This window comes from Cuculus canorus, chromosome 3 (assembly GCF_017976375.1).
Source record: "Cuculus canorus isolate bCucCan1 chromosome 3, bCucCan1.pri, whole genome shotgun sequence".
NCBI classification, from domain to species: domain Eukaryota; kingdom Metazoa; phylum Chordata; class Aves; order Cuculiformes; family Cuculidae; genus Cuculus; species Cuculus canorus.
The window spans coordinates 41,304,110-41,322,314 of record NC_071403.1 but is presented as its reverse complement, the minus strand read 5'-3'; the positions used below and the strand labels follow the sequence as shown (position 1 = coordinate 41,322,314).

The following is an 18,205-nucleotide window of genomic DNA, read 5'->3' as shown; positions in this document are numbered from 1 at the left end:
TAGAATGCATATGCTCTGAGAGAAAAATGAAACATTTGCTTTTAGCTTGATTTAATCAAGGTCACAGCCCGTCACTGTTTTGCCAAGGACTATGCCTCCCAGATACAACCAAATACATTCCTAATCCTTGCACCAAGTATTCTTGCTGAGTACACAAGATTGAGACATGTCATTGTGCTAGACACGTTTTAGATAAAATGCAGGTCAGTAATAAACTCTGGTGGACCCCAGAAACTGCTACAAGCACCACATTTCTGCTTTTGTTAATCCAGCTCTTAGCAAAGCGTTATTCAGAACTAGAGACTCTAATCTGAAAAGCCGAGACAAATCAGCTTCAGTGTGCTGTAAGACATGGGGCTGGGAGCAACATTCATCTGATGTTGGCTCCTAACAGCAATCCTTTCTGCATTACTGCCCAGTCCACTTTCCTCTCTGAAATCCTCAAGAAATATGGGTGCAACTGAAAGAATATAGCAAGTACAAAGCTAAAAGAAAAGGGTGTTCACAAATACCACAGGTAAGTCAGGGAGCTGCCTGTGGATGCTACCCATGCACCCTAGTCACAAGCTCACAGAAGAAAAAGTCTACTGAAGAATATATTAATACAAACTCTCTCTTGGCTACTGCCAAGACAATGGATTAGATAGGCAACTGGCCTCACCTCCTAAAATAAATTTTACATTCTCACTGTACATATTGCACCCTTTAAAATGTACAGAGAGAAGTGCATAAGATCAAAATATGTTGTGATGACTCAGTAGCTATCTCATTATTTCTAATAACTAGACAGTAATTTCCCACAGCAAATTACATTCATTAGTAATATTTGGTAGCATTTAAATCCATTTATAATTATTTAAGTAATAAAGTAATAGTGTAAATAATAATAACAATATAACAACAACAACAGTGAATGGCAAACTTGCATAAAAATAAACCATCTATTACACAACTAATTAACGGGATGTTGCTGGAAACACAACAACATTATATATGTTTTCTCTTCTTAAGTTAATTAATTACATGCACTTACAAGCATGGAAAAGTAAAACATTTTCTCACCACTTTAAAAGCCCTTGCAGGTGCAGGTAATGAACTGGTTTCTTCCAAATACTTCTCCCAAGAAAAATGCTTAGCCTGTGGATAATCTGGCTCAGAAGAAATATGAGCAAAAATAAATATTTATGTGCAAAAAATAAAGCTGATATCTAATTCACAGAATGCCTAACATGCTTATAACACTGTCCTGACTTACACTTCAGACTTATAAAACAATTACAAGAAAGGTTATTTTTAATTGTCTCCGACACATTCACCATGTAGGCTAAAAAACCCAGCAATCTTCTCATACACACTAGTGAGCAACTAGCATAAAAAGTTACAATTGCTTTGGGTATGAGAATACAAATAATGTGGACTGGAAAAATCTGTCCACTTAATTCAATAAATTCACTCAAGTACTATAAGCCTAATCCGGTATTTTATAAACACTTAACTTCTTGGCTAACACATTCCAGCCAGCAACAGCTTTGCACACCTGACTACTTCTTAGTGAATTTTAGTGAATTTTGTTTTGAACTAGATTTCTAAAAAACAGCCCGGATGCTTCCTGTAAGAATAATTTACAGGCATCTTCAAAGAAGATGTTGCGTTTATCAGAAAGTGTAATGTTTACAAACACTTTATGCAAGCAACACAAAGACAGCTTTGTTATTAAAGAAAAGCCAGTGCCTGTCCCTTGCCTTCAATCTGCACTAGATGTTTAACTTGAAATTTAAACATTATGATTCATAATCTAGAACACAACAAAACAAACTCTGGTTTGTTTTAAAAGGGATTTCACTGAATAATAGGCTGTAATTAACCTCCTGACAGACAGATTGCTGACAACTTTTCAAGACTGCTGGCTTTTAGAACTTCTGTCAAAGTTGGTTTTAACCAATTAAAATTTTCCATGCTCTCAGACCACAGATGGCAGTTTCTGCCACAGGACATTTAGATCATCCAGCTATACACAACCGTTCTGAAACAGTGGTGTTCTCACATTTCATTCTTCTGTATTGTCTCTCTCACTGTGTTTTCCTGCCTTCCAAAGAGCCCTTACAAGTTTGACTCCTTGATCGCGTAAGGCAATGTTTTCATCAGTCCATTATCCTACATACTTAATTCACATGAAGATGTATTTCTTATTCAACAATCTCATGCACCTGCAATTTGTTTTATCAGCATTTTCATCATGTCTTCTAATGGAAGACATTCAGTCAAAAATAAAAACGTGTTCAGATTCCAAGGGGGCTCTTTCATGGACAGATGTCTCTACTAAAGCAGCATACCTGTGCACATATCACACCTAATGTCTATTGTACTTATACTTCCAATACTTTCCTGCGAAAATATTCAGAATTGTCCAAATGCCAATTCTTAACTACAGAAAGAAAAATTCTGGAGATATAACAATAAACTTATTGTAAACTTAAACTTATATTTAAACTAAAAAAAATGATGCTAGCTGACTAAAACCTCCCTAAATCCTTCATATATACACATATATATTTATACACATGTATTCAGATACAAACCTGGTGGGGTGATTAGAGTTCGTTTATGTTCTTTACACCATCCAACAGGATGAATATGTGGGCTAGCTGCCTCGCACCTAGAAAAGGGGGAGAAAAAAGGGATCGGCAATGCAGTTCTTCACTCTATTATGCTCAGAAAACAAGCAATACAAAAAGATTTAATTAATTCCAAACAACCTATGACAGTTTCAACTTACATTTAAACTGCAAATATAACCTGAAGATATTGAATGCATTTAACACACACCTGTTACCATCTGAACAAGCATAAAGTTTAATTTACAATTTCACTGGAAGATCAAAAAATCAAGTACTATAATTCAGTGGTAGATTTCTACTGAAATGCTATAATGCCAGACCTGAAAAATTCTCAAGTAGAGACTTTTGGTAGAAAGATGTTGGCTGGTTGCAAGAACACAGCAACCTCATCATCTCACAGCCCAGAAGGCCAACTGTATCCTGGGCTGCATCAACAGAAGCGTGGCCAGCAGGTCAACAGAGGCGATTCTGCTCCTCTAGTCCACTCTTGTGAGACCTCATATGGAGTCTTGTGTTCAGTTCTGGGGTCCTCAACATAAGATGCATATGGAACTGTTGAAACGGGTCCTGAAGAGGGCTACAAAGATGATCAGAGGGCTGGAGCGCCTCTGCTGTGAGGACTGGATGCGAGAGTTGGGGTTGTTCAGCCTGGAGAAGAGGAGGCTCTGGGGACACGAGAAAGCTGAGGAGGGACTTTTTACAAGGGCATGTAGTGTTAGCATGAGGGGGAATGGCTTTAAATTGGAGAGGAGAAGATTTAGACTAGACATTAGGAAGTTCTTCACAATGAGGGTGGTGAAACACTGGAACAGGAACAGGTTGCCCAGGGAAGTTGTGGATGCCCCCTTCCTGGAAGTGTTCAAAGTCAGGTTGGACGGGGCCTTGGGCAGCCTGGTCTGGTGGGAGGTGTCCCTGCCCATGGCAGAGGGTTTGGAATTAGGTGATCTTTAAAGTTCCTTCCAACCCAAACCATCCTATGAATCTATTCTATGATTCTATCATGAAGGACAGACAGGGTTTCACAATGCCAAGACTGACACTTTAAACCAAAAGCTTCAAGACTTTGATTAATATTCCAAGTTGCACCTGGAGGCAGATTAGAAAATCATGTATAACTGCAATGCACTGTCAATAACAAATTAAAATTCAAACCCAGATTCTGAGTGGTTTGCATGGAGCTATAAACATGTTATTATAACCCAGCAGCACATAAGTAGTGTACGTCTGAGAAAATTGTCAGCAAAAAGGAATAAAACAGCATTTTAGGCCCAAGATTGCCTGAAAGAATCCAGAACTAATCAGTGATCCCAGACAGCAAATTGCTCTAAAAAAAAAATGATCAAACTCTTACTCAAAGCACTAAGAAATTCCTGTATTTTCTGTCATATACATAAAATTTTGCACTAATGCTGTTGCCTGTGGCATGCCACAAGAACCACAGACGATTAACAGAAGCAGGATGAGATACGCTTGCTGGCATCTCCCTGATGCCAGCAAGGAGAGATCACTTTTACTGTGCTCACTGGTTCAATTACATTGTACTTAGAAGAAAGCAGTGCTGGCTAGGAAATTCTGTTAGCATACAAAAAAAATTAAACATACTGCAAACACATAAATGATATAAAAGCAGATGAGGGAAAAACTGTTTAAACATTCAGTATTATTAAATTATTATATATACAGAAACATAATTTTATTACATATTGTTGTATTATTAACTGTAACATAATATATTATGCACAATATAACAGTGAGTGTATATAATACATAATGCATAAGCCACATATTATAATTATTATATTATTACTCAATATTAGCAAAGGCAAAAAGTAAGCCTGATCTACAGGAAAAGTAAAAAGCCATGAGACTACACCATGAAACATGAACCATCCCTGTGTCTGCATCAATACTTAATGATTGTTTTTGATTTGGCTGAAAAATTAACTGTGCTTTTTAAAGAAGTAGATAGCGCTTATGTAGTCAGGGTAACTAAGGAACATCATGCTGACACAGAAAGCTGGCATTACTCTGCATGGCACTGCACTGTGCCATGCGAACATACTGTTCGTCTCTATTTAGCTGGAAACTCATATTTAACCATATAATTCCCATGCAGATCCGTTCTTAGAGATCTCGCTTTTCTTAGGAGCCCGTCTCACCAAATTTTTTCAACACTACAGTGCACTCTCTCTCCCATTACTTCCTAACCCTAAAGGTGCATCAGTAGCTGACATTAAACATTCCCAACTACATGCCATCTCTTTTCTGTGGAATTCCGTTAGCGCTTCCATCTCTCCAGTGGCCACAAGCCCAGTGCCTTACTAAGGCCAACAATCTACAGCCCGATAAAGTTGAAGTAGGTAAGGCCTCCATTCCACAGGGAGGGATCAAGAAACCAAGCTGAAGTAGCCAAGCAGTAGTCTAGATAGAAACACCCTCTCTCCCTCCTGCTGAAGGAATGTTGCTTTCCATATAGTTCACAAATATATCATGCAAAAAGAAGACAAGCAGAGAGCATCCATGCGTGAGGACGTGTATTTCATATACAACAATCATTGCATAAAACACTGAAACACTCATTGTGATACAGATTCTATTTTATACCTCTCTGAAGTAAATGTTTCAAACGTTCGGCTGGAGAGTTACGTGTTATCTTCTCCCTGTCCCCTCAGCCCAAGAGTAACTAACGTAAAATATCTGAATAGTGGGTCTGCTCTCCTCGATTGCTATAGAATAATCATTAGCTGTATCTACCCAGAAAGTATAAGCATGCTGGAAGTACATATTAACTTCCCTTAATTAGCAATACTATTTTATATTTTTCTAAAATATCACATGTTGATAATCTGTAATACCCAAGAGGGTGGAATGAACTGTGCACGACAGAAAAAGAAGTTATATTAATTAGTCGGCACCCTAACGCCTTAAGGCTCAGATCAAAATACTAGGTCTGCAGACCTTAAACACAAACACATTTAACATGTTTTAATGATTGCAAAAGGAATCACAGCACAGAAAATACTGAACCATGAGCTACTATCACATTGCAGTTTTGAACCTGTGCTGCACAGAATTAAAACAAAGGAGCACATCATATTTAGAATACACAGATTAACAGTGAGGTTTTTTCTTAAAATCTGAAAAGTAATTTTACATGTTTAAAATTCAGTATTGATGTACTTCAACAACAAAAATGTAGGCCGAGTGTCTCAGAAGCACTCTCACAACAAGCACTCCTTCTAACTAAAATGAGTTAAATACTAATGATGAAAAATATCAGCCAACCTACTACAGTTATCTTGCAGCTTTATGGATAAAACAGCCCTGCTAGTATTTCTTTGTAATGATGCCAAACAAATCAATTTCTAGCAGATAAAACCTACCTTTGATAGTCCCTGCAATGGCTCTAACAATAGCCAAAAACGCAGCCCACTTGAAGAATACCAAGCTTTTGTCCTACTACTATCTACAAAGTTACACTGTATGTATTTAATATTTCCAGTATCACACCGGATACTTTCTAAATCACTGAAGTCACCACTAATAAAAGGAAGCAAAAGGACTTTTGTGATAATTTTGCACTGCTAAAATTTAGCATCTGACTCCGAGAAATGCTTTGGCCCAAACAAACTGAAGCAAAGGCGAGTGCTTCATGCTCCCTCTGTCCTCTTCCCATCTCTTTACAGTAAATGTGAAGAGGAGTTAAGGAGCAATGGGAGCACATCTCTCTTATATGCCTCTATGTTTTCCATGGAAGAATTTTGCACAGATGAGGCGCAGAAAGGACATATCCCTTACTTAATGAAATGTTTTGGAGTAAATTCCACAAATTATTTTCAAAAGTCTCACGAGATAAATTTGGGAACAAGACCCATGCTCATGAGTCATTATGGTGTATCAGTATTATACTTAAAATAATGAGGTAAACATGTAAAAACATCTATGAAGACAAAGCTTCTAAACATATTTCTTCCATTTTGCTTTTCCAAGCACAGTTTGAACAGTCATTTTTATAAAATTCTGAAAAGTAAATGCCACTGCACATAGTTCTTGCCTTGACGGTCCAAGAAACAGCAAGTGACTGAGGTATGTCACAATGCAAGATGCACTCCTGGAAGATGCTCTGACATAACAGCAATAGGACTGAACATGGAACATGTAGCAATGAGTGCTACACACCACACCACTGCAAAATAGCACTATAAACCATCCACAACATTTTGATCTGCTTTAAAAGAAAATGCCAGTCATTAATGATGAGCCTTTAAGAAACTTCCATAACCGCGGTGGCATCAGGAAAAAAAAATCCATCCCTCTTCTAGCAAAACTAGGTCATCCAATCCATTTTTACCACCTGATTTCACAGCCTTTTACCTTCTAATAGCCCATTCAACAATAAAATTAGAGATCAGTAAAAGTCACACACAAAAACTACTATGCTCTAATTAATGTGTGTTATTTCATGGACATATTAGCCATTAGTTTGGAGGAACAACAACAGTCTATCAGCCTAAGCCCAAGACTTGTCAGCTGGAAAGCTAAAGGCTACTCTGACTTTTCGCAATCAATTTGCCATGTCCCATGGCAGAAGGCAGATTACACAGCTCATGTGCTTCATAAAACACGATGATCCATGAATTGTTAGGATGCTTGCTAAGCCAAAATAAGGCTACCGCCACTAACAGGAGCAGAAGAATTTTGCACCTCCAAGTCTACCTATCCCTGAACCGCAGCAGAGTATCACCATGTTTCACCAAGCAGTGCAGTGGTGACACAAACATGCTCAACTAATAAAGCAAGATTATAATGTCCACACAATTCATGCCCCTTGAGATTCGTTTCTTCTGTTGTGTGAGAATACGCAGACAGAAAAAGGTATTTATTATCCATATTGGAAACTGAAGCTAATCCAGGAAGCTGAAGCAGAGCCAAAAGCTGCAGAGTACATTAGTCAAACCCATAAGAGAGCTACACAGAGGGACAGAAAAAGTGGCGGCTCCACTGAGTTACGGACAGCTTAACTATATCTTAGAAAAGATTTCAAAGGAGAGAAAAGTTACATGATGTAAAAGGCCAAGAGGAAGTTCTGCAATAAGGAAATCTGAGAGCAGCTGACAACGTGAAGCACTGGAGCCTGCACCTCTCTGCACAAAAGGAACATGTGTGCAGTTCAATAATCCTTAATTTATAGCAGGAGAGCGTGACTCAACAGGAGACCCAGTTATGGAAGAAGACTTAGTATTTCTCTGTTGGTCACTTTCAGTTGTCCTGTTAATTCTTCCCAAAAATTAGTTTTATACTTACCACTCAATAAATTCAAATCAAGAAAGATGGATGATAATACTGTCTGTTAAAAAAAGGAATATTCAATTTCCTGTAAAAAATATTTCCCCAAATAAGTCTCTTCTCAAAGATGTGGACAGAGATTTTATTTAGTAATCAACGTTTTCTTTAAAATAAGCTGCATATGTTATACTAATTTTCTGTTTTGAAATAATTTCTGGGTTTCCTTTTTGAAGAAACAAACCTTTTGGTATTTTTATTTTCACTTCATTAAATGTAGATACAATCTGTAATGAAAATGTTATCTCTCAAGAATTACTCATACACACGTGTTTTATGCACAAATAATAATATGCCCTCAAGAATGCTATTCATACAACTTTATGACTGTGAGATGTCAGTCATCCAACTGTGCATAAAAAAAGAAGAAAAAAAAAATAAAGGAAAACATAGAAACCATCCTGCAGCCCCATCTAGTGCATAAGTGAGAATACTTCATCATTGACAAGCGTAAAGCCGGTACTATTTTAGCCACATTTAGCACTCCTTAAAATGTGGCCCATGATGTTATGGTATCCATTCAGAGATGGTATAGCAAGCCACATTACCTTACTTTCTATTTAAAGTCTGGTAAGTGTAAAGTCTGATAAGTAAAATCTGCATGGTGATTTGCATGAGATTTTAGAGCTTTAGGGTCAGATACCAGTCCATTTTGCATTTAAATAGTTAAAACCATGCACTGTGACTCATGATTCTTGAGGACTGTAGTACCTTCTTTTTGGCATAATATAATGCATTCCAAAAGACTGTTCCTTTTCAAAGACAGAGTGGAACACAGTTAATTACATCAAAAATTAAACAAGTAGAGCACAACATGGCTGTTAGCAAAGTAGTAGATGCTGCTGGAGAGCAGAACTGGACACCAAAGTCCAGTCTGTTCCAAAACTCATACAGATAAGAAAACAGTTCAGAAAATCAAAAGCTGATTTGTCTTCACAAGGTGCTTTAGAAATGTTTTTTTCTCTGCAAGACAGACAGGTGAGTGTAGCATGGGACACTGTATTTTCTCCGAAAAGCTGACTGTAGCACCTCATCTCCAGTGGAAGTTCAGACCAAGCTGTGGATGAGGGCTTCCAGAGCTGAGTCTGGACTGCAGCAAGTCCAGCACTGCCATGCCTCCATCTCTCCTGTGGGCAAGCAGTAACAAGCTTGAACAGCTTCAACGCCTGTGCAAGCTCCGGCTGTGTTTGGGTTTGGTGACAAAAAAATTTTGATGACAAAAGAATGTCACCAAAGCTGAGGCAATGTAAATCTGTGTGTAGACAGACGTACCCAAAGACTCCCACTTGTTCTTTCCAGATTCAGTCAACCCTAAGAAAATTCGGAAATTCCACTCAGAGTGAATGCTTTTGACTCTCAGAGAACTATTATTTGTTTCATAAAAAAAGATGGGACAGGTGGAAAAGACCTGATGACTTCTGTAGTACAGGTCTTTTCCGAAGATAAGTCTCAAAATTGTCAATTTTCTTCTCTGTTCTTCCTTCTGAAAGCCAGTATCAAAGGACAATCTAATGGGATTTATAATACACTGAACGTATCACTGTCATGCATTACAGAGCTCTGTAACAACTAATTCTAACCAGAGTACTTATGTTCAACTAGTAACGTATTTTCTAATGTTCAGGGAAAAGTCAGGAAGAGTCTACGCAGGCTGAAAGCCTTAAGCTTAAAAAAAGGTTAGATGATGACAGCAGATTTCTGTGGTCTGAAGTCCAGTAAAATAAGTCAACTATCTTCTAGTAATACAAGAAGAGGAAGGAGCTTTTAGCCTCAACAAAAAAGTTCAATCTACTCAAAGTAGCTAAATCACAAAAGGTATACAGGAAAAAATTAAAGATACTTGTTTGAAAATAATCTATTACATACACTAAATGCATAATTTCTCCTTCAGTACAATCCTGAGATTAAAACTTACAAGCAGGCACAGGGAAACCTGTGAGGCTCTGCTCTGGGTAATCCAAACAGAACTTTACACTTTTATTTGCAGACACCAGTTGGTAGATGTGAAACTTAAGAGACTTAAGATATTTTAAGGCCCCTATAAACCTGGCATCTAAAATTCAAAATATAAGTTGGATACATTCAGAATGCATTTTCAGGCTCTCTTTTGGTCAGACATTCCACTGCTATTTTCATTTGCTGTTCTTCTCTCCCATTTTCTTTCCTTCCTCCTCTATTGACTTGTTCTCAATTGCAGCAAAGCAGAGAAGTAGGCCACACCACTCAAAATTTAATTTCCATGCACAGTACTTTTGGTAGCATCTTCTTGATCCTTCCAGAAAGATATTACAATTTCACCAAAAGAACAAACCTTCAGCTTGGCTTTACATGTCTACTGATTTCTCAAACTGCAATACATTTTCCATTTCAATTTGCCGTCATCCTTTAAGAAGATACTATATCATGTATTCTACATTTCAAGTTCAGAAATCCCACTTCAGAATACTATGACTGCAAAAAGTCTGGATATGCACTTAAAAAACTGTGTTTCCTTCTTTTGAGAAGATTGGTGGACAAAATTCCTGTTGACATGGCAATATTAACAAGCCTGAAATTCAGTGCATGTCACTACCCATAGTGCAGTGTTTCAGAGATACGTATGCTACCTCTGAACAAGCTACAGGTTGTATTGCATTGTGCTTGCCTAACTGCTCTTTTAATTTTTAATGGCCTAACTGTTATTAGTGAGGATTAGAATATCTGGAAATTCAGAATACCTCTTCCCAGTTGACAGTTTTCTGCTGTAGAAGAAATATATGTTCCGTGTTACTTCCTCATGGAAATAATCACTAATCTATCCGGTCTTTGACTCGTAAGGACTATTATCTTGAAATTCAGTTCCTGACTTCACCAAAATGACTCTTCATCGCTGCTTCAATAACCTAGTTCTCCTAGAGCTTATATTTCCTGTAGCCTATACAGTTGCTAGGTGAAGAGATGGACTCACAAAGTTTTTAAGTTACATAACAGTTTCATGTCATTCTCACTGATATAGCGCTTAAGCAGTCATCAAATGAGGATGAAGAAAACTTTCTCAGTTTATTTTTACAGGCTGATATACAATTAAGTTGCCACTGTGGAACCCAAGACGTAGGCTTACAATGGTCCAACTGTTCTGCAGTAACTTGCTCTTCAAAGAATTTAAGATATTTCATCTAAATGACCTGCTAAAGGCAGATGCAAGTGAAAACACAAACCTGCACTGTGGCAGTCAAAGCCTGAATTTCCTTCAGGATCTTTATGCTTGTAGTATGCTCCCCTCTGCCCACTGACTTTTCACATACTAATAGATACACAAAGCCCCTCCACAACAGAAGATGCAGAAAGGTTATCTCCAAGACAGGTCAGGATACCAGGATCCCAGTTCTCAGAGGAATGTAGAACAAAAACCAGCAAAACCAGATTTTGCCACTATTCTGATGCCTTACAGAAGATGGGTAAGGTTATGTCTGAACAACACAGAGCTTTGAGAACCTTGTGAGAAAACACAGCCTTTCTTTCAACTTACAACTATATGTAAACCCAATTCTGTGCATGATCAGTCACATTATCATGGTACATAATCTTCACTTAATGTATCAACCTGAGCCATAGCATGTAACTGAAATGAGAAATTAGTCCACAACTCCAGATGTAGCAGCACTCATTTAGTACGAGCTCTGGAAATATTTTATGTGCAACCTGACATGTGAAATTTGATTCCTGTAGCCTGTCACTGAGATACACTTTTGTCAGCCACCTTTACAAATCTAGTAAAAGTTGGTATGGTAATTATATTGACAGTCTGGAAAGTATCACAGAAAATACTGCTTAAAGCTAACACATTTCTGATCAGTCTCACTAGGATACAAAACAAAAATATCATACCAGTAGTCGTAACTCTCATCCCAGTTGTCAAAATGAACCAGAAAGCGATTGTCCACCATGTCTGTTACCGTAGCAACACAAATGAAAGTCGGATTCTTCTTGTCTACGGCTTCCAGCTTCATCCCTACTCGAAATCCCGATGGCATCACTGTCTACATAAAGACATTTAATTGAAGATAAACACTGTAAATCCAGAAATCTCCCCAGTGTCCACAATCAATACATTCATGTCATTTCTAAGTTTCTCAATTAGCTGCCTCAACAGAGCGGCATCAGCCTAATTAGCTGACATGAGAGTTGCTCAAACACAGGCTCACGGTTTATGAAATAAAAAAACCTCAAAACATCCTGCTAATATTACAAGTGTTGGTTTTAATTCTGTCTCAGACACTCTTTCTGAAAGACCATGCTTGTTCCACAACATTATGAGGATTACTAACGAGTCTTAAATTTCATTTAATACACTATTTGTGAATATGCCAGATTAGATGTTTAAATAGACTAGTAAAAAATTAATGGATCACAATTGCAGAGGTGAACTGGAGATTTTTACTGAATTTGTTATAAACATTTTTATCTTTCAGGTCTCAAATCTGCCATCACTGAAATGCGCTGTGATGCTCTACCACACACGAGCATATTAGCAACTTTCCTAACTAGTAACAAGTGAGTACTTACCGCATTCTGGTTTTCAAACAGTGACTTAGGAGCAGCTTGAGCTTTGCATGCCTTTAGGTATGAGGGCCAGCTGAATTCTTCCTCCTTGTATCCTAAATGGGGGTCATAAAAAATGGCAAGAATTGATATGCATGAGACACAAGGCACACGTAGCTGATTTGACCTTAATCGATCAAATTACTTTTTGCATCCAGTTCTAAACTATTTCTTACATTTTCAAAACTAAAAAGATTAGGTATTGTTATCTATTTATTTTAATTTTATATAATTTACACTATGAAAATTTACTTTAAAACCACTTATTAATTTGACCTCAATATGAACTTACTAAGTCTCTGAGCGAGCACTGGTTCGGATTAGTGGACATCTAAGCAGAAGGCACTATAGAGGAGCTTACAGAGTTCAGTAGTAAGTCGAAGAAGATCTTCTGTTTTTATTTGGGCATCTAGTATTACAAAGAGGAATCATGCTTTTTACTCAGGGTTGGCTGAGCTTCCTTACCAAAATGTCAAGCTTTCTTTACACTAACTGAGCAAAATATTCTACTTTCTTGAGCTGCACATTATTAGTTTCTTATAGTTAGCTAGGACTGACATTTCAACTGTTCCTAATCTTCATCAGGGAGGAAGTCATATAAAAAAAGCACTAGGCAAGAACTCAGAGATTTCACCTCAGTTTCAGTTTCCCCTTCAAAGCAAACTAGGAGCATTTTTTACAAACCCACTGCTCTGTCCCTCATCTCTAACCTCACAGTCCTGGCCATCAGGGCACCTGAAGGTCCTCAAGGAGCAGAACATCTAGGGGGAGCCTAGAAACTAAAATCTGTAATTCTGCTCGGTATCAAAAATCAGTCTCAGTAAGATGTATCTATATATAAGAGCCTATAATCTCCACCCCTTTGAATAAAACTCTCTAAGTGGCACAGGCTAAAAGCCGCCTCTGTTGTCTCTGCCCAAGAAAATTGCACCTTACCACCTCTCTGCCTCAGGGGTATCAACTAACTTTCCTTTGGTGGTCTGACTGACACACAGCACAAGTACTCCTCATCTACTTTTTAATCTGTTGCTTCTACTTCAGAAACAGCAAAGGGCCTACAGGACCTACAGCTCTTCCACTATACCAGTCAGTCTCATAAAAAAAAATTCCTTCCTTCTGCAGACTTTACCCTACTACATCCCCAGGACACTACTAATACAGCATGACCACTACTAGCTTTGGAAGAAACTTCCTAAGTTATATCAAAATAATTGCTTACACCACCAATGCCCCAGGACCTCTCAAGAATTTATGGTGCAAACTGTCCCTTGTGTGGACTTTCCATTTTTTCTATTCTGTGAATACAGCACTAGGAAAGAAATATAAATTTAAGTTGATAGTTTGTCTCTTCTAGTTTCTTAGAGGAAAAAATAAAATAATTCATAATACATTGAACTGCATAAAATGATCCAGAAGAAACTGTTTGTACTTCTTATCTACAAAGCAATGCTAAGAGTTGTAAGCAAATAAGTCTTTTTCCTTTATTCACCTGTTAAATAACAGTTACAGGAACATCTATTTTATTTCATATGTTACAGTCAAATAAAACAAGACCAAAACCACTACCAGATTCAGTAAGTGATTGCATTAACTACTGAATTGTGTCACCTTTTGACTGTTTGCTACTCAAATATACCACAGACAAAAGCTGTTTAATCTTCAGAGAATCTCATATTTTCATAAGAACCACAAGTAATGAATTCTTCAACTTCACCTTCTCCACATCTGCCTTTCTCAGTTTTAATTTTAAATATTACCTAATACAAATTAACCTCCAAGTCCAAACAATGACACTTTTCTTTATAATCCAATTGCTTCTTTCTTGATATATTATAGCTGTAGACCAATTGAAATAATTTTTAAAGGAATGCAGTATCAAGGTTTTAATTTTCCCTCTGTAATTCTAGAGGATATTCAAACCTAACTCAGAAACTCACAGTAGACAAAACTCCTGCCTACTGCACATGTGATTGGATCAGGTACTATGTCAATGTCCATGGGAAAAAAAAATATTTCAGTAGATTGTGAAGCAGTTTCTAGACAGCATGGATCTTCCTGTCATCAAGTGAGAAAGGGAGATCTCTAGCTCCTACCTCCTCTCTCAAAAAAGCAGCAAAGGTGAATTGATTTAGTCACTAAATATAGAACAGTCAATTCAATTTTTACTTTGGGACTTTTTGTGACAGGCAGTTTTCCAGGATTCTCCCTCCTTTGCTGACTGCAGAGCAACTCTTCTGAAGTGGTTTCAAAAGACCAGGTGGCCTCTGTTGCACCAGCTTCTCCCTCTTGCATCCAAACGATTTTTGGCTCGATCCAGGCAAAAGTCCAGAGTATATCACCATTGGGAAGCCCATGATAATTCTAGGAACACACATGGCCCCCCAGCCGCCTCTGCAGGCTTCACCTGCATGAGACAGAAAATTGACCTTCTCTGCACAGAGAATGAACAGCATCCTGAAACACCATCCTTTTTCTTCCCTGAAGCCCAGTTTGGTTTTGCAGCTTCACTCCCATGTCCACTGGAAGCCCAGCAGCAGGCACCCGCTGCCTCTGCTGCCATGGGGACCCTGCCATGACCCCTGTCCTGCCTGGCAGTACCGAGAATTATCTGCCCCTTCCATTTTAATAAACAAGGATAGAAATAGGTATCAGAAAACATCTATAAAAATATTCTTCCTTTCTCACATCCCTCACAACATCCACAGTTCTCCCTATCATAATAAACAGCTTCCCATCCCTCCAGACCTAACAAGGAAAGACTGATTTAGGTCTGTGTGGAAAGTTACCCTCTTTCAACCCTCACAGAAAACAAAGAATCAAGTTACCAGGCCCCCCAAATCTCCCTTGAGAGCTCCCTCCTTTCCTGCCGAAAAAGTATGTTTAACTGATGAACAGTTGTTTGCTGTCCGCCTCCCTTCCATGCATCACTCTACCATACTGCTTGTTCTTTCCTGCTCCTCTTTCATGCCATGTGCAAGCACTGCTTGCACTAGGACAAAGGAAGAAGTCGCCCAAGTACAACAGCAGGTTTCAGCAAGCACACACCTCATCAATGATGAAATGGTTTACCACTGAGGTGAAGTGAGTCAAACCATACGAAGAGCCAAGCACTTTGCAGGTCTTGGATAAAAACACCAGAGAAGAGCCCGGCTATTCAAAATGAAGAATATATACTGGGGATGGCAGGAGAATATAGCTGTGCAGGATGATAACCACAACCCTGAGAATTACCATCATATATTCTCCTAACTTGTCTCCGTCAATAGCTCTGATAGGCTCTACAACTCTCCTAAGTGAAAGACCCATCCACTGCTTCAGTATGGTGAAAAAAAATTAACACAAAAGAACAATCTTCCCACCAATTTAAAACTAGAAGAGAAAATGAAGAAACTTTTCATGAAAGTGACTTGGAGACAGACAGTAACTTTCTTCCAACAGCAATAATTCATAGTTAACAAAAGCTTAAGCTTTCTAAACCAGGTATTTAAGATGGAAAAGATGACAAACCTTCATCACGTAAATAAACCTTACTAAGCATGTTGTAATAACATCAATAACTCTATAACTGGAGACTACTCATTTGCTATGTGTTGTTATTACTTCAGTGGAGGCCAACTTTCTGAGAAATTCTGATTTATGTTCAAGAAATTGCTATTTCTGCACAGCCAGTTATGCAGAACTATGCCCAATGAAAACTACTGTACTGGAGCCGCAGCATGGAGCACTCCTGCTTATAGCCAGTGTGGAGCTCACAGAGCACTGACAAGACCAGCACATGCTCCTTTATACTCTTTCAAGGGTCAGCTGCAAAACGCCACCCTCTCCCACACTGTCAGGCCCTCTGTCTGTACATTTTTAGTGGCTTTACTCTCACCTTCCACACCTCAACAGTTGTATCCACACTTTGATAGTTCTCCATAATACACCCTCTTGACTCTGTACACTCATCACTTTGCAGCCTTTTGAAACCACATTACCCTACTCTCACTGCATATGTCAAAACGCCAGATTCATTTACTTATAACTCTCCTGTCTTCAGGACTGGCTCTCTCCATCGCCACCTAATCCCCTTCTACCCCAAAAGGGAGCCCATTTACCCCTTTCTTCACAGTACAGTTCAGTACCTTCCATCTGCCAAAATAAAGGAATTACATAATCTGATACAGAATAATTGAGCAAGCAAATTACATGTATTTCAACAGTTGTGTGCCATTTACATAAGCTATGTACAAGTTACGGTTTCAAGTTTGTAATATTACTATTTTTTCTCCATCTTTATCTGTTCATTCCTCTTTTATCTCTATTTAAAGCTTACTCTGCGACGAGAGCACAACCTTTACTAGTCTGTGCCAACATATGTAGAAAAATGGTGATCAAGATCTAGTAATGAAAATGTTCTGAGACCTTCCACTAAGTGATTCTCAGCTGCCTGTAAGACCACAGTTTAAGCATACGTCACCACTATGCTGCCATTTTACTTGCAATAAGCATTCATTTGGGGTCTAGATTTGTTACTTAACTTTGTTTCCTAATATCTTATGAACTACCCTTATGGTTCACCTTTCTTCTTTTCTCTGAATTTCCACTGAATAGAAAAGGTAGGATTTCAATCTTAAGATTTCAGCAAGACTTGAAAGTACAGTTTGATTTGCCATGTTGAAATACTCTGTCTACATGAACACAAAAGTTTCTGCCCCAAAAAATAATTACAGCATTACACAGATAATCTTGATCACAGAGCTATGGAAAATGTACACATTTCATAATAAACAATACCTTTAGGTGGATGAAGCTTGTGACCTGTTTTCTCACACCACCCAACAGGATGAATGTCTGAAGAATCAGCATTCACCCAGAAATCGTAACAATCTGGGTATCCATCAAAATGGAGTCGTATTCTATAGCCACAAACCTAAAAGCAAGAATGCACAATATACAACAGTATGTTTTAAGATGTTTGGCCTAGACATGACAGTTTCTCTTCAGTATTATGTGTATTAACAGCATTCTTTCAGTCAGCCTTTTACTTCTGCTCAAGCCAGAACTGGATGAATGAATTCTTTTGATAAAAAGGAAAGAAGAAAAAAGCAAAGCTATTCTCAGTATGAGTGCCTCCTCTTCTGGTAAAATGAATTAACTAAAAGTTGGATGTTGCCAGTAGTGTTAAGAGTTCTTGAAAACTATTCAACCCAGCATCAGAATAAAACAGAAATCCTACAGAAGAGCATGAATACATCTGACACAATCATGGAGAAAGCACAAATAATGATGCTCTCAAGCTATCCTGGTTAATCAATATGCAAGAGAGCACTCAACAATAACAATATTCAACAGGCTCTCCAGTTACTGAGAACTCTTATTAGAGATGAGAAATCAGTGAAGGTATCCCCAAGAACTCCATTATTTTATGAAGTAGTAAGTCAGCCACTGACAAGAAGAGGAAAAAAGAGGACACACAATCCCTCTCTCTGTACAAAAATTCTCCACATCTTCTCGAGTGCCAAATGCCGTAACTTTACTGCAGACATCAGCAAAATAATTTTGATCCTATTTTATATTTAATTTATACTCTGACATAAATTTCAGTTTGCCATCTCAGAATTCTGTGGAATTTTGTCTAGGCTACAAAGATATAAACTGCAAAAATTACAGCTGCTTAGAAT

General features: G+C 38.1%; 1 protein-coding gene across 6 annotated transcripts in view; it reads right to left on the bottom strand.

The window, feature by feature from the left end:
• The window catches only part of L3MBTL3 (L3MBTL histone methyl-lysine binding protein 3), an 80,362-nt gene that overhangs the window by 26,967 nt on the left and 35,190 nt on the right, over positions 1 to 18,205 (bottom strand). For all 6 annotated transcript variants that reach the window (XM_054061480.1, XM_054061481.1, XM_054061477.1 and 3 more), the window contains exons 9-13: positions 17,319 to 17,454; positions 12,507 to 12,598; positions 11,829 to 11,980; positions 2,580 to 2,656; positions 1,063 to 1,148 (exon numbers count right to left, since the gene is read on the bottom strand). In XM_054061480.1, coding sequence (XP_053917455.1) covers positions 1,063 to 1,148; positions 2,580 to 2,656; positions 11,829 to 11,980; positions 12,507 to 12,598; positions 17,319 to 17,454 — 543 coding nt within the window. The remainder of the gene's footprint in view (positions 1 to 1,062; positions 1,149 to 2,579; positions 2,657 to 11,828; positions 11,981 to 12,506; positions 12,599 to 17,318; positions 17,455 to 18,205) is intronic.